Source organism: Halichoerus grypus, chromosome 2 (genome assembly GCF_964656455.1).
Source record: "Halichoerus grypus chromosome 2, mHalGry1.hap1.1, whole genome shotgun sequence".
Lineage (NCBI taxonomy): Eukaryota > Metazoa > Chordata > Mammalia > Carnivora > Phocidae > Halichoerus > Halichoerus grypus.
Window position 1 is genome coordinate 191,940,801 of NC_135713.1, and position 17,039 is coordinate 191,957,839.

Sequence of the window (17,039 nt, forward strand, 5' to 3'; positions counted from 1 at the left end):
GGGAGGTTCTTCTCCGGGGTTTGGAGCAGAAGCAGCATCATTGGATTAAAACGAAAAAAAAGAACGAAGCAAGATTCAGAGACATGGCGTCTCGTGTAGATTATGCCTTAGCTTCTCTCTGGGCAGCCCCTTGAATCTCTGGGCCTCTCCTTTATCCCTAGAATGGGCTGTCATTCTGTCCCCGCTCACAGGGCTGGCTCCTATGAAAACGTCAAGCAGGCCCCTGAGTTCTCTGCCCTGCACCAGGGGACATGGGGAAGAAGGGAGGGCCGCACTTCTGCTTTTCTGCTTCTGGGTTTCGATTGAGTGCCCTTGGCTCTGGACTCTGCCCTTAGCCTCTTGGTGACCTAATGGGACTGTGTGCTTGGCCTGTTCCTCCAGGGCAGGCGGGGTCTGGGGCGGAGCCCCTTTGCCACTCGCACGCCCTGTGCTCTGGATACGGCTGGCAGCCCCCCAGGAGGTTGCGGTCTGCTGGGCCAGGAGGAATCAGAAACGGTCTGCCAAGGAAGCTGGTGGCCAGGCTGTATCGTGAGCCAACCCAGGGAGGAGAATGTGACAGGGGCCCATCCTGTCAAATGTAACTGCACGTGCACCCACCATTCCTCCTTCCTTCCCCAGTGGAGGGGCCAGGTTCCCCTGTCCAAGGTGACCTCCCCCGTCTGGGCCCCTGGGGATCGATCCCATGCCTCCTGCTTGCTCAGAAGCTGCCTCTTTTCAAATCTCTAACCCCTCCCACCTGACTGCCTTTGGCCCTTTCGCATTTCAACAAACTCGGGGTCTCTCCATCTTATTTTACTTTTTTTTTTAAAAAGATTTTATTTAAAGATAAAGACAGAGCGAGAGAGCGAGCATTTCAACAAACTCGAGGTCTCTCCATCTTATTTTACTTTTTTTAAAAAAGATTTTGTTTATTTATTTGACAGAGAGATAGCGAGAGAGCAAGCACAAGCAGGGGGAGCGGCAGGCAGAGGGAGAGGGGGATGCAGGCTGCCCGCTGAGCAGGGAGCCCAACGCAGGGCTCGATCCCAGGACCCCAGGACCGTGACCTGAGCCGAAGGCAGACTCTTAGCCGACTGAGCCACCCGGGCACCCCGAGGTCTCTCCATCTTAAAAAGCAAAAGTGGGGGTACCTAGGTGGCTCAGTCGTTAAGCGTCTGCCTTCAGCTCAGGTCATGATCCCAGGGTCCTGGGATCGAGTCCCACATCGGGCTCCCTGCTCGGCAAGAAGCCTGCTTCTCCCTCTCCCTCTCCCCCTGCTTGTGTTCCTGCTCTTGCTGTCTCTCTCTCTGTCAAATAAATAAATAAAATCTTTAAAAAAAAAAAGCAAAAGTGGGCCCGTGGACCCAGCCCTGCCTGCCTCCTTCTCAGAGCCCACTTCTGGAAGGCGGGCGCATACCCACCATCCTGCTGTCCACTCACCCCGACGTCCAGCCCACAGCTCGCGTGTCCTATGACTTCCTGATGACAAATGAGGTCTTTGTCGGGTCTGACTCCCCTCTGGCACTTAGTCCTTCCAACCCTCTCCCTCCTCATCCTCTGGTGCCTGCTCGGCTTTGGGCCCATGCTCCTCTTCTTTGGCCTGTGTCCTTGACGCCTGGCCTCACCTTTGCTTCTCACTCAACTGTCCTGGGGAAGCGCAACCGGCTCTGTTAGGTTAACGACCCGCCAGTCCATCTCCAGGAGCATGCACCCAGCTGTCGCCCTGGGTGTCCTTGGTACGCCTCCAAAGCTGCATATCCCAAATCACGGGTACCTTCCTCCTCCTCCCCATCTTGGCATCGTCTCGGCTGTTCAAGCAGAGACCTAGAGTCACTGAGCCCGGTGACCTGACCTGCCTAAGCCTTTCAGACCTGTCAGTCCGCAGGTGACACAGGTATTAGGGGGACATGGGAACACCACCACAAGGAAGCAAACAGTCAAATCCAGAATAGACATCCTATGGGGCAACTGGTCTGGTCTCTGTCAGGGCAGGATGAGAAGGAGGGGACCATCAAGAGAGATTGAGGAGACGGTCAAATGAAATGCATGGTTCTTGAGTTGATTTTGGTTCAAACAAACTGGTTGGGAGAGATCTGTTTTAGGACAATGAGGGACATTTGACGATGGCCTGGGTCTGAGATGCTATTAAGGAACTAAGGTGAATTTTTTAAGATATAATAATGGTTATAGTATTCTGATTATGGAGAAAAACATTTTTAAGACACATATGCTGAATTTTTTAGGGATGAGAAATGATAAAGTTTGGAATTTATTATTTCTTGGCAAAAAAAAAAAAGAACAAACTTGGCAAGCAGTAATTGTTAAATCTAAGTAATAGGTATAATTATATTCATTTTAATATTCTTTTTGCTTCTTTGTATGTTTGAAAAGCTTCATAATAAAGAGGGAAAAAAACCTCCCTTAAACTTTCTTACTATTCTGCATTCTCTGTGTTACTACTCTATGAGGTGTTCATTGTTTCTTATCCAGAAAGACTGGCCCTTCCTGCTCTCTCCCCTACCCCTAGCAGTAATTTCTCTCCCTTTATGATGCGGCTCTGGCGATAGGAATTCTGGAAATACAGCAGCTTAAACATGTCCTGCTTCTTCTTTTCTCCCCACTGCTACCCTCTATGAAGGGGCTGTGCCAGCCGGTGGGCAGGGCTGGATGGCCCGGGCGGACTGCCTGAGACAGAAGCTGGAACCCAGGGGGATCCCAGGGCAGACCAGGCCCACCATAGGACCCTAGGGGGAAGGCAGGGTGACCCCGAGGAGCTGACGGGGAGCCAAACAGGTGGGCTTAGCACTGTCTGCCCCTAAGGCAGGGAGCAGGGAGAATTCCTGAGGGTGCCTTCGCAGGGGTCTGCCCGGCAAGCCCCACAGACCCACTGGCAGAGACCACCATTCCTCTGCTCCAGGGCCCCATCAAGTGGGGGTACTCCAACAGCTCAGTCCCGGCCCCAGCGAGCAAAGACACATACACCCCGCTCCTCTGCCAAGCCAGTGGTTGGAGAGAGTTGGAGCAAACAGAACCACCAGGCGGGGGGCAGTCAGACCTTAACACAGCAGGGTCTGGACACGCTACAGACCACTCACAAGTCAGGGGGAGAACAGGAGCTTGTCAGTAAAAGGTGACAGGACAGCTGGATGGCCATCCAGAAAAAATAATTAAAGGTGCGTCTCCATCTTACTCTGTCCACTCAGATATACCCCCTAAAGGATCAAAGATTTAGATGTAAAAAGTGAAACCCAGAAAAATACTCAAAGAGGAAAACATGAGGAGCAAAATTTTAGATTTAAAAAAGACCTTGGTAACAGAGACTCAAAATCTAAAAGCCATAAAATAAGTGATTTCTACACTTGACCACATAAATGTATCCAAAGTGATTTGTGTGGCCAAAACATGACATTAGCGAAGTCAGAAGACAAACTTGGGGAGATTACAACTCACGCAGGAGACAGAAGGCTATTTTCCCTTGAATGGCAAAACCTTCTAATAACCGGTAAGTAAAAGACCAATAACTCAATAGAAAAATGAACACAGGCTATAAATAGACCGTTGACACAAAAAAGGAAAACAAACAGTCCTTGAATCTATGAAAAGATGCTCACTTTCACTGAAAAGAGAAATACAAATTCAAGCTCTCTTAAGAGCATGTATTTTACTATTGGATCGGCAGAAAACATCTTTTTTTTTTTTTTTTAAAGATTTTATTTTATTTATTTGACAGAGAGAGAGAGAGACAGCTAGAGAGGGAACACAAGCAGGTGGAGTGGGAGAGGGAGAAGCAGGCTCCTGGCAGAGCAGGGAGCCCGATGCGGGGCTCGATCCCAGGACCCTGGGATCACGACCTGAGCCGAAGGCAGACGCTTAACGACTGAGTCACCCAGGCGCCCCCCGGCAGAAAACATCTTGCCGACACTTGGTTGGCAAGGCTGTGGGGAGTCACACACTCACATCTGTGTTGGTGGGAATGTAAATCGGTGTGAGCCCCACGGACAGGGACAGCAATTTGGCAAAATCTAACAAATACCTATTGTTTACCCTTCCACCCAGCGATCTTACTTCTGGGATCTATCCTTGATTTACCTGCATATGCGTGAAAGATTATTTATTATAGCGTTGTCTGCAATAGCAGAGGTTGGGAAACAGTCCAAGGGCACATCAACAGCAGACTGCTTGAAGAATTTATGATACGTCCCTACAATGAAAACCCATGTAGTGATAAGGAAGGAGACTGATACTCTCCATGCACAATCTCCAAGATACATGGTTAAATCAAAAAGGCAAAAAATAAGCAAGATATAGGATTATGTGTACTGCATCCTACCTTTATGTAAGAGAGACAGAAAATCAAGTAATCAAGTGTGTTTTCATACAAGGCTGTTCTCCCTCTCCCACCCCCCCTGCTTGTGTTCCCTCTCTCGCTGTCTCTCTCTCTCTGTCAAATAAATAAATAAATAAATAAAATCTTAAAAAAAAAACACAAAGAAACTCTGGAAGAATAGAGAAAGAATGAATGAAAGTGGTGACTTTCTGATGTTCTCCTGATGGAGAACAGGGCACAGAAGCAGGGGTGTGTGTGGGAATTTTACTATATACTTCTTAATGTTGCTTTGATTTTTAAAAACCATGAAAGTACATTATCTAATTTTTTTTTTATAGATTTCCTTTATTTATTTGTCAGAGAGCGAGAGAGCGCGCACGTGCACGCACAAGCAGGGGGGAGCAGCAGGCTTCCCGCTGAGCAGGGAGCCTGATGCGGGGCTCGATCCCAGGACCCTGAGATCATGACCTGAGCTGAAGGCAAACACCCAACTGACTGAGCCACCCAGGTGCCCCACATTATCTCATTAAAAAAAAAATCTTGATATTAGCCAGATAGAGGGGCTGGAAAACACAGTGACAACTCGAAGAACAACAAAAAAGAATTCTTAAGGAGATTCAAGTAAAGCACAGAAGAAAAAAAAAGCCTACTTTAGAACTTAAAATATATCATTGCACTACTCATTGAAGGTGAGGATGGATAGTCACTCTCCAGACTCAGATTTGTGGCCTGGAAGATAAAGCAAGAGAAATCTCTCAGAACAAACGCACACAGAGATAAGAAATAAAGGGGGCAAAGCTACAAAACTGGAGAAGCCTGTCAAGAGAGCCAACGTGTAAATGAAAGAAAAAGTCAAAGACACAATAATCATGCAACACACAGATTTCTCTAAGCTGAAAAAAAAACGACCCAAGGCTATCTAGAGACTGATGGGGTTCTGTGAGTTCGCGGGGGGGGGCTAAGAAAAAGAATCCCCATCTCTGCACATCCCAGGGCAAGTTGGACTAGGAACCCCAGGGACAAGCAGAAGCCATGAATGAAATGCAAAGTGTCGCAGGACAACAGAGTGACAGGCAAAGAAGAGAATCAGTAGCACCCTGATAGGAGGGGAAGGCAAACCACAGGAAAACCAATAAGTGTAAAGTAAACCATTTGGAACAAAATCAAGTACGCTGTACCCGTCATTAAACAAAATCGGAGAAGAGTGCATTATCCCATCAGAAGACGAGTCGTCTTGGGTTTCAAAATTCAGCGGTATGATATAGATAGATAGATATAAGAAAGACACTTAAAAACGTGATAATGTTGAAACTTAAAGGATGCTGAGAGATATCGGCGAATGCAAAAAATAAAATCGAATAAAATAGAAAGAGTGGCCAGGTTCATAACGGCAAGGTGGAGTTTTGGGTTGAAAGCACCCCGCGGGATAAAGAGGGACACCAGGTAATGATACGAAGGCGCAGTCTGCCAAAATCGGTGCGCTCCCAGCAGCGTTCTAGCTAAACACAAAAAGCGAAACCTACTAAGAGTACAAGAAGAACTTTATTGAGAAAATTTGAGTGGGAGATTTAATAAACCTCATCGGACCTGGAGGAAAAAACAAAACCAAAAAGAGGTCTACAAAGGAAACCCAGGTTTCAATCATAGAATCGATCAGCTTGGCTTGGTCTGTACGGGACCTGATGTCCTTTAAATAGAAAATACACAGTTTTCCATGGCTAGGAAAAACTTAGAAAAATCGTTTCCTCGGTCACAAAGAAATCCATACATAAATTTAGAAGTGGAGATTTTGCAAATCTAGGAAAAATGAATGCTTTCCTAGTAAAAAACCAAAATGGCCAAAACGAACAAGAATGAATGGAAAACTTGAAAAGACCAAATTACCGTTGATGAGAAAAAAAATTCTGCCCCTGACAAAGCACCAGGTCCAGAGGGGTTCACGGAGGAGGCTGAATGGATGTGAGGCTGAATGGATTCACCTGCTATCCCCGTTCTTTGGCGGGGAGGCAATGCTAGGTTTCTCTCTGGCCAGCAGGATTCTGGGGAGGACCCCCCGCAGCGAGCGGCCCCCCCGCCACAGCAGGTCGGAACTGTGGGTTTGCCTGCCTAGCTCTCCTCCCGGAGAGTCAACTGTCTGAGGGCAGGGACCACGCCTTGTGTTTCATTGCCTCCCGGTGCCCAGTCCGGCCCCTGCCCTGTACTGAATCAATGACTCTGTTAAGTGAAAAATCACAGTGCCGTTGTCAGCGTCCCGGGACGCACCCCCCCATCTGTAAAACTCTCCCACACAGAGCGAAGCAAGATGGATGGAGAAAAACCAAAATGCTAATAGTCATTAGATTGAGATTTCCCTCCATTAGCCAAATATTTGCAATGGCGTGAAACTATTTTTATAGGGGGAAGAGTAATTTACAAATTCAGATGATTCCAGGAACGCTCCAGTTGCGTAGATGGGGCGGGAAGGTGGCTGGGGGGATCTGGAGGCGGGCCCCCTGCTGGCACCTTTCTTGGTTCCTCTGGCTTCCTCTCCCTGGCCAAGTTGACCCGCCCCTGGCACAGACATGGAAGCCTTGACAGGGGCCTGGCCCTGCTCACCTGATGCCTCACGCTGGACCTCCGCCCAAGGGAAGGAGAGGATGCAGGGCGGCACCCATAGGAGCCCAGAGCCTGGGCTGCAGGAGGGTCCTGCAGGCCTTGCTGTACCTCAGCAGCTGCTCTGGAAGTCCCCTCAACACCACAGTCCTTCCTCAGTTTGGCAAGAGAGCCTCCTGAACTTCAGCAAGGACCCCTATGTCCCTCGGACCCTGGCAGCCCCCTTTCCCTCAGTGCCAACCAACATCAACTGTCCCCTGACGCTCTGGTCTGGGACCCTGACCACGTTCTGATCAGCTGACCCCAGTCATGATGATGGGCTTTCCCATGCCGAGGGCCGGGCACTGACTAGTCATCGGGGTTGGCATTCATTGCCAAGTGCCTGGTCCTCCCCACTACTGGACACAGTTCCAGGAAAGGCAGAGAAAACAGATCAAGAGAGAAGCAGGCTGCTGGGGCTCAGGAAGGAAGTGGGGAGGCAAGTGGACTGGTCTCAGGAGGCCCCGGGGGTTCTGGGGAACCAGAGACTGAGAGGTGAATAATAAGGCCCAGGCTCAGGGGACCCCACCGAGCCATGGGGGCTGCCATGCCCCGGGGGGGGGGTTTGCTCCTTTCTGCCTGGGGAGCGGTGGGTGGGGAGGACCACTGGTGGCCGGGAATGTGGGCTGAGGTTGGGAGGGGGCTACCCAAGAATCTGCTGTTTCATGGGTCAGGCCACAGGCTGGGCAGTGGGGCTCCAGGGTCAGCCTGGGCTGCAGGTGAGTCACGGGGAAGGAAAGGTCAGGCCAGGTGTGAAGAAACCTGCTGGGCCACCGCAGGACAGCTGACCTCCCTGGGTAGGGGCTGAGGGGGAGAAAGACTGTTGCTGGGAGGAGAGCATACAGACAAGGGGACTCACTGGACCCTCCCCTCGGCCTCAGTTCCCCTGCTCTTACTAACCCCCCCTTTCCAGAGGGCCCCCTGGCTGGTCCCGAAGCGGGATCCAGGTGGGTCTGTCCAAGGCCAGTTCTTTTGTCCCAATCACAGCTGCCTGGGGTGGCTCTTGGAGTCTGTCCCAAGGAGTGGGTGCCAGGCCTGGGATCCAGAGAGGAGGTGGGTTTCAGCCTGGGTACAGGAAAAGAGCAGACGGAGGGAAGGAGGGGAGAGAGCCCCCCTGTGCCCCATTCGAGGTTGAGGGGTCACTCACAGTTCTCAGGAGAGGACAGGGAACCAGGGCCCTGGGGCTCCTTCTAGTCCAGGCCGGCCACTCAGGTGAGGCGCCTCCTGGGCCGGCTGCCTAGGAAGCTGCAGGGGCCCGAGGCTGTACCTCTCTCCTCCCTGTGGCCAATGCCCGGGCAGCAGGGGCGGGCTCCAGGCCAGACAGCCGGCCTGGGCCTTTCCACCTCCGAGGCCCTGGGGCGGGGCTGGTGACCGCACCCTGAAATCCCCGAGTCAGCAGGCCCCCCTCCCCCACCCCGCTGCAGCCCCAGGGGAGGAGTCTCGGAGGCCCCTCCTCACCGGGCTTGCAGGCTCCCGGGGAGCCCCTCCTCAGAGGGGGTGGGGGCAGAGTGCTCCAGCTCACAAACCCCACCTCCCTCTCTCCCTCCTCCGAAGGTGAGCCGCTGCCCTCTCTTGGGACAGCTTATCCTCCTCCCAGGCCCTCAGTGGCAGGAGGGAAGATGAGGGTTTGGAATTCCTGCGTCCTTCCCTGTGGCCCGTGCCCAGGGCTGGGCACAAACGGGACACTTAGAAAGGGAACACTTGGGGCGCCTGGGGGCTCAGTCGTTAAGCAGCTGCCTTCGGCTCAGGTCATGATCCCAGGGTCCTGGAATTGAGCCCCGCAGGAAGCCTGCTTCTCCCTCTCCCTCTCGCCCTGCTTGTGTTCCCTCTCTAGCTGTGTCTCTCTCTGTCAAATAAATAAAATCTTAAAAAAAAAAAAGAAAGAAAGAAAGAAAGGGAATACTTGTTTGCCTCCGGCTTGTACTGCCCCTGCTGAGCGGAACGGCCAAGCCTGCAGGCCACCCGGCTGAGACTGAACCTGCTGACCGGCGTGGGGTTGGGGGTCAGGAGGCATGGAAGTGACTTGCACTCAGCCACCTCCTGCCTGGGTGACCTTCAGCCAGCCGCTAAGCCCCTCTGCACCTCTGCACTCTGGCAAAGGGGGGGGCATGCCTGCCTTCTGAGCCTTTGGGTGAGAGCCCACAGGACCATTAGCCCCTTTGGGACAGGATCAAGTCATGTGTAACACGCTTTGTGTCCCCAGGGTCCAGCACTCTGACCAGGACACACCCGGTGCTCATTATACGCTAGTTGAGTGGAGGGTGAATGACAAGGCTGTAAAATGCCACACAGTGTGGAGGCTCCTCTCTTCTGGGGGGGGGCCTGCCTCTGCCGACGGTCCCACCCCCATACCACCCTCTCCCCTTGGCCATTGGTCCACCCTCCTCGACGACCCTGACCCTCCAACCACACATCCTTGCCCCTTGCCTCAGAGGAAGCGGGTCCCTCCCGCTCAGCCCTGGCGCCCCCTCAGCCTCTCTCCCCGAATCCTGTCTCACCAACCACCTCCTCACCATCCTCAGCCTCCCGCTCTCCTGGCCCCTGACCATTCACTTAGCTTTGGGGAGCCTCCCCTCTCGACCTCCACCTGCCTCTGGCCACACAGTGTCTCTCCCTTCCCTGCCAAGCTTCTGGGTTGTCTACACGCGGCCTGTGTCCTCACCTTCATCCCTCTGACCTCTGCCTTCTGCCTTCAGTAACCCCTTGACCAGCTCCTGATAAGGTGGCTGCTGACCTTGGGGTCACCATTTCTGATAAATGTCTAATGGCCTTTATCTAACTTCTCCTTTCTTCTGGCCACTTCTCGGTGTCCGGACCAGTACTCTCCTGCTTTTCCTCCTTGTTCCCTGACTATTTCTTCCTCTCCACATGCTCTCCACACCCCCATCTCTACCACCACGTGCTGAGGGCCATCTCCTGGGCAGTAGGCCCGGCCTCCGGCTGCTGCCTGGACCTGTCACCGCCGAATAAACAGACCACCGTCTGCCAGGTGTGCAACTGGGAGACTGGGACTCATCCCGACTTCTCTCCCACCCTCCATTAGCCCCCAGATGCCTTGGCATCAGCTTCCCAAATCTCCTGTCCTCACTGCATGCCCGGGAGACCACGAAGGTCCTCTGCCCTTCTCAAAATCCCAGCCACAGGGGTCTTTTCTGAACCCCACTCCCTGCTGTGCTGAGAGTCTTCCAGCAGCTGCAGAATGAAGTCCACATCCCTGGCGAGAGCCCATGAGGCCCTGCTTGGCCAGGCACCACCCTGTCCACACAGCGCCCCCGCAATGCAGGGTGGGGGCGGGGCTGCAAGGCCCCGAGGGTGCCACATCCCACACCCACACCCATGCCTAGGCGCCACAGCACGCTGGGTGTTGTTCTACCCCAGATGGCCTGTGCCTGGCCTGAGGCATCTGTCCCCTCTTGCCAGGCTCCTGACCCAGATGGCAGCTCTCTAGGGCTGGGGGGGCTGTGCTTCACCAGGTGCTTGGCAGGTGGGTGCTTAGTCGATGAGTGAGTGAGCAGCCTCTCCTGCCTCCAAGAAGAAAACAGGTAGGCTCACCTTTCAGGAGATTCCTTCTCTAAATGCGGCCTTGAACAACTAAGAGCAGAACGGGGTTTCCCTCCCAGGAGAGAACCAACTCCCTACCCCTGGAGTGTGTAGGGGATTGGGTGTCGCGGAGACCCACAGCTGACACTGGAATAAAGCGGGGTCACAGGGAGTGCGAGATTATACCCATGACACGGAGGAGACAGGACCAGAGATCCTAAGCCTCTTGTTGAGGTCCCACTGTGAATTAGGGCCAGAAGCAAGACGAGGCTGAGCCTCTCTACCAATACCCAGGTCTCCGTGGCAGACGCCCCAGTCCCTCCGGGCGCAAGCACCACCCCCGCCATCCCCTGTGTCCCCCACCCGCATCACAAAGCTGTAACTGCTCCGAAAGAAGGAGGGACAAGCGGGACCGAGAATCTGGAGAGGCCCCGGAATGTGCCTCCGAGAGCCTGCCTGGGAAACGGACGGACGCCGGGGTGAGGAGCGCTGGCATCCAGCCATCTGTCCCAGAGAAGCTGGCCAACTGGCCTTCAGGGACGCCGGGCCCAAGATCCCCCCACTGCCCCGCCCCCGTTCCCTCTGGGCGGAGTCCGGGTCCCAGTCCTCACCCGCGGGATGCTGTTCCCCGCTATGGCCACAAGGGGGCGGGCTGCTCCTTGCAGAAACCAAAACGAAGGCGGCGCCGACGAGGATACCAAATGGGACCCCAGCCAGCCTTGGTGGAGCGCCTACTACGTGCCAAGCGCTTCCATGCTTCACCTCGTTGAAGGCTCACAACGCTACTCCTTTATACAGGAGGACACTGGGGCTGGGGGAATTAAGTGACGCCTCAGCAGCTGGCAGGTGACCCAGCAGGGCCAAATTCGAGTCTCTCCAGCTTCAAATCCTGAGCTCTTTGCACTGTAACCAGAGCGGGTGATGGGAAGACCCAGGAGGTCACAGACTGGGACGGTGTCTCCTTCCGCTGGGCATCCCAGACTCAGTCCTGGCATGTGCCAGGCATCAATGTTTACATCAAGTACAAAGAAAGAAATCAGAGACTCACAAGGTTTGGGGACTCATCTCTCCACCCTTTCCACCCCTCTTTGGGCCAAAGGACAAATTGAGACCCCGAGAGAGGAAGTGAATTGCCCCTAATTACCCGTCTGGTGGCAGATGTCAAAAGGGGGTCTGTGCATCCTCCCTCCACGGCTGCCCCCGCCCCAAGTTCCTAAAATTCAAGATGTCAGGGCCATGCGAAGGATTCTGAGGACGTACAAGTGTTTTTTAAAACGTGCTCTATTTTCAATTTCCCAAATTAACACAACTGGATTCTGAAATGAAAAAAACATCCTCACTGTAACTGGACCTCTTCCTGAAACAAATAATTTTTTTTTTTTTTTTTATAAAGGGGGAACTGAAATGTTGGGAGAAGCCAAAGAGGGAAGCAGACCCTTGACTTTCACATCCATTATCTCATTTGACCCCCAAGCTTCTACGACAAGGGCTCCCAGGGCTGCCTGCAGGTCCACCACTCCATGTCCCCAAGCCTTTCGGAATGGTGCGGCTGGTAGGTAATGGGGCGCACACACCTGTCCCCAAGGCTTGGGGGCAGCGCACCGTAATCAAGTTCATCTGCATTTCTGCAGGAGAACTAAATGTCGTAAATAAAGACCACCAACGGCTTCACACGGGCTCAAGTCAAATTTTGCCACCAACTGAGTTAGGGAAAACATTCGGGCTCCAGGGAGCTTCGGCCTTCCGGAATTGCAGAAAAGCGATTGGAGCCTGCGCCCCTCTGGATTCGCGGGTGAGGAAAAGTGAGGCGCGGCGTGAGGGGGCTCGTCCACAGCCGGCGGACACTGCTGCTCGGCGTCGAGCCAGACGCTAAGCCGAGGGGGGGCGGTCTCCTCGCGCCCCCCCCCCCGCCCGCCTCCCCGCTCCCCGGCTCCCCGTACCTGCTGCGGGCGCTCCTCCCGCGGCGGGCCGCGCACGTCCTGGATGGCCTCGTAGACGTTCTCGGAGTCGCTGCGCGCCAGGGGTCGCGGGCACACCCAGGAGCCCGCCACGCTGCAGGCCTTGAAGCTGCCCGCGCTCCCGAGGAGGCCGGCAGGGGGCGCGACGGCGGCGCGCGCCAGGTCGTCCAGGGACTGCGCGGGCCGCACGGGCGCCGCGGGCCGCGTGTACAGGCAGGCGGGCAGGCCGGGTGCCAGGCTGCTGGGCTGGGTCGCCGCGCCGCGCCGCGCGGGGCCGCACAGGGAGCTCACGCGGCCGCGGGGCTTGGCGGGCGTGCCGTCGGGGCCCGCGGGCGGCAGCGAGCTCACGAAGCGGTAGTCGTAGGCCAGCGGCTCGGGGGCTGCGGGGCCCGGGCGGAGCGCGGGCGGCGGCGAGGCGGCGGCGGGGTCCCCGAGCGCCGGCAGCTCGCGCACGTACTGCGCGGGCAGGTAGAAGGGGCGGCCGCCGGGCTCGCGCCGGACGTGCCACCAGTGCTCCGTGCTGCGGCGCAGCAGCCGGTAGCGCTCGTTGGGCTGGATGGCAACGCGGCGCCCGTCCTTGCCCGTGTACTCGAAGGGATGCTCCACCAGCACGTACACGTCCCTCTCGACGTCCGCCGCCATCGCGGCCGTGGCGTTTCCCTGTGGGCGACAAGGAGGAGGGGCGCGGAGGTCAGGGCCACCGAGCCGGGAGGGGCGCCGCACGAGGGGGACAAAAGACTTGATTGAGTTCGAGTCCCGGGGCTGCATTCCTCGTGTGCGTAGGGCCTCAGTTTTCCTATCTCAAAAACGGGGGACTTGGATAAAATAATCTCTAAGGTTCCCAATCTTACCCTCGCTAATGGAATTATGACAACACTTTAATTCTGCGGCATTGGTTATGATTTGAGCCTCGATTCAGTCCCTTGGTGGGGAGATTGTGGGTAATATTAGTCCAACTTTACAGCCAAGGAAGCCTTGCCTCAAAGCGATGCGAGAGATAAGTCGACACCACATTTGCCTAAAAAGTTGACTGGGCCTCAGTTTCCCGGTCTGTGACGTGGGAAAAACAGCCCATTCCCTCCGCCCCCTGCCCCGCCCCGCCCCGACGCCACCAGCCCTCAGGAAATCCGGGCCCCCAGGGCCTCTTCCCTTCTCCAGGCTTCTGCGCCCCGGGCCCGCCGGGTCAGAGTTGAGGCGCGGGGCTCTAGGTGCCTCCCCGGCGCCGCTCTACCCCGGGAGTGTCCCTGCTTCCCTAGTCCAAGGGCCTTGGCATAAGGGACCGGGACTGCCAAGGCCGGGGAACCGGTTCTCTCGGTTTCTCTTTCCTTCCCCGGCGGCTTTGCCTCGGACGTGAACCCGGAGCCTGGCCCGCCCAGACCGGCCCGCGCCGCCCCCGGTTCTCCCGCTCCCACCTCCACCTCCCGAGTGAGGCTCTGCCCTCGCGGCCTGCCCACCTGCCCTGTGATCTCCGCGTCGCCCCCCCGGGAGCGGCCCCTAGAGAATGCACTTTGTGAGTGACTACCCATGCGGTGTCCTCCCCCACGCTCTCCGGGAGTGATCGTCCCAACCCACCCCTCGGCATGCCAGCTTAGCCGGGCTCTTGGTGTGGCGGGGTTGGGGGTCGGAGGCTAACTCTAAGTCCGTCTGTGTCTCCCCACCAAAGAGATGAATCGGAGGCTCCTTCCCTAAGGGGCTGGTCCCTCCAAGCCTTTGCACCGACCCCATCTCCTGCCCAGTAAAGGTGTCCCGGGAGCAGCAGCTGGGGGTTCGGTTGCTTGCTGAGGCTGAAGAACCCAGGGAAGAGGGTCTGGGCGGGGGCTCACAGCGCTCCTTCACTACTTTCTTAAGCTTTCCTCGACGGGGAAAGGGGTGCACACTGGGCCCTGGAGGTGTAGTCAGTGAGCTGCCCGGAGCTAAGCCGACGGACCCCCTTCTCTTCACCTTCGCCCGCACCCCCGCCGCTCACTCACGTTGGCAGGGCAGGTCTCTGCGGGCCCATGGGCTGGACGGGCGGAGCCAGCGGATGGATGCAGGTTAGGCCCCGGCCATCTCCTTGGGCGGGGCTTGCAAGGGCTAGGCCGGGGAGACCTCGGGGCGCAGGAGCTGGCAAGGGGAGCAAAGAGGGAGAGGGATGCTCAGGAGGGCTGCCCCCAATCCCCATCGCAGCTGTATCCGGGAGGGGCGAGGAGGAGCTTGAACGAGTGTGTCTGGGCCGGTGGGGACGTTGGGTGGCAGTGGGGCCCAGGGCAAGAGGGGGCGGGAGCTGGAAGGGCTGCGACTGAAGGGGTGCTGCCGGGCGGCGAGCAGAGCCCAAGGTGGGTAGGGTCCCACCCCTGCGGTCCCTCACCTCCGCCCCCCTCTCCCCCGCCGCGGGATTTGTTGTCCTCCAGCCTCTGCGTCCCGCGGGCGCGCTGCCCTGGGACTGCTCGACCCCGGTTCGTTGTGTCGTCCGGGCGTTCCCACACCAAGTGAAGCCATTTGCACCCCGAATCACCGACTACCGGCCCTTTCCAGCCGGAGTGCAGGCACTACTCGCTTCGGACCCACCTCCGCCCGCCCCAGGCCCTTCCCGGGCGCAGCTTGGCGGGGCCTGGAAAAACTCGGAGCGGAGTTCCCACAGCAGGGATGCCCACTCGAGCGCAGGGTCTCGGGCTGGGTGGGGAGGGGACCCGGGACTCGGCTCCTTCCCCATCTCGGGGGGAGCGAAGAGGGGCGGAGGGATAAGGGGAGCGGGGAGGATTCCAGGAACTCGGGGGCTGACTCGTCTCCAGGAGGTGCTTTGGAACCACTGCCCCGGGCGACGCGAGCCACAGCGGCGTGAACGCCTGGGTCGGAGCCGGGGGCCTGGACATGGGCCCCTCCTGTCCCCGGAGGGAGGGCAGCCCTTCGCATCTCCGCTGCTCGCGGGGAATCCGACCCGCGCGGCCCTGCTCCCGGGTCCGCGCAGCTCCCGCCCCAGCGCCGGGTGAAGGGGAGCAGGCGCGCGGCGCTCCCGGGTGAGAGGACCCGCCACCTGCGGCACGGTACCCCCCCTCCCGCCCTCGGCTCAGCACCCCCCGCCCGGCCCAGCCTCGGCACCTCGGGGTGTCCGCTCACTGGCTTCGCCTCCACTTGTCCCGGCAGGCGCGCGTGGTTTCGGCGTCCGGCGCTCCCTCCTCCACCGCCCAGCTCCCGCGCAGCCCGGTTTCCTGTTCAACAATACAGCGAGGGAGGCACCAGCGGAGAGCGCCCGGCAGAACTTCCTCCCGGGCTGAGGCAGGGCTGCGGCTGCTAGAGACAATCCCCGGTGTCCTGGCTTCCTGTCCCCTCTGGGCCGGGCCAGCGCCCTGGGAGCACAGACACCGCCCTCCCCCTGCACCTCCTGGGATCCTGGGCCACACCTGGCTGTCTTCTGGGAGGTGGAAGCAGCAGGGCCTGGATGATGGCATGGCGGGTAGGGGGGTAGTCTCCTCGACTACTTCTGGCCAGATTTCCCTCCCACTGTTTGATTCCATCCCTCTGCCCCCAGATCCTCCTCTGGAAGAGGGCCACCCTCCAGGCTGTCCACAGGGTAAGCCCAGAGCAGCCTGCTGGAACTGGACTCTTAGCACTTCAGTTTTCTCTGCTGTAAACTGGGGACAGTGACGCCTACTTCACAGGATAGTTGGCAAGAATGAATGAGAATGAGCTGCACTAAGCACGGTTAGTATTATCACATTATTGTAAGAACACACATTCGTTATTAAATTTTTATTGTAAGATGAGCTGTCCTCCTCTTTGGTCTTGGGTTGAGGTCTCCAAACCCCCCATTCTCCTTTAGGCAGGAGGGGGAAAGGGAGAAAGGAATGTAGTCAGAGGCATCTTGCTGAGGATGGCGGCACTGAGAAGAAAGGCAGGGAGGCACCCAGGTCTCGTGGCCCTGAACTCCCTGTCCCCAGGCCTCAAACCCAGTTCCTTTGGTCTTCTCAGAGCCCACCCCCTACTGACCCTGGAGGGACTTGAGGCCCTTGAGGGACGCTGGGGCTCAGGTGACGCTCCCCCATGGGCTGAATGGCGTCTTCAAGGACAAGGAACTGCAAAGCTGAATGTTTCAATCCCATTTTCCTGCGGCCCACTTTCCCTGGAACTAGTCTGTTTTCTTCTGTCCTTACCACGGGCATTGGTGGGCTCCTCCTGGAACTTCAGGGGAAGGTAGCAGCCAAGTAAATGCCACGTGGAGCCCTGAAACCATGAGCCCTGATTCCGGCCCCGAGCCCCCTCTCTTGCTTTGGAAAACCCAGCGGAAAAACAGTCCCGACATCTCTCATGCTCCGGTGTTAGGGGTCTGTGCTTCGACAGGCACAGGGAAGAAGCCACTGAGGTGGGATGTCAGGCATCAGCTTCAGTTGTTACATCTGAGTGTATGTAAGGAAACCTCCACCAAGGCCCTGAAATGCTATCCCTCCAAACCCCCTTCGTCTGGCTCCTAGTGGGGAGAGGACAGACCGCACACTGTCACCTCTCCTCCCCTGCATGCCCAGGCCTGGTGCAAACTCCCCCCCCCCCCCCCCCCCGCCACCGGGCAGGATGGCTGGTGGCCTCCCCCAACCAGTGGCAGCATCAGGATTCAGAAGCGAGACCAGAGG

At 56.8% G+C, this 17,039-nt stretch overlaps 1 protein-coding gene across 1 annotated transcript in view; it reads right to left on the reverse strand.

Annotated features, from left to right (window-relative positions):
- Nucleotides 1–15,697, reverse strand: part of ARHGAP27 (Rho GTPase activating protein 27) — a 30,612-nt gene extending 14,915 nt beyond the window's left edge. The window contains exons 1-3 of the mRNA XM_036096656.2: nucleotides 15,514–15,697; nucleotides 14,406–14,538; nucleotides 12,418–13,095 (exon numbers count right to left, since the gene is read on the reverse strand). Coding sequence (XP_035952549.2) covers nucleotides 12,418–13,077 — 660 coding nt within the window. The 5' untranslated portion in view covers nucleotides 13,078–13,095; nucleotides 14,406–14,538; nucleotides 15,514–15,697. The remainder of the gene's footprint in view (nucleotides 1–12,417; nucleotides 13,096–14,405; nucleotides 14,539–15,513) is intronic.
- Between the last annotated feature and the right edge of the window lie 1,342 nt (nucleotides 15,698–17,039).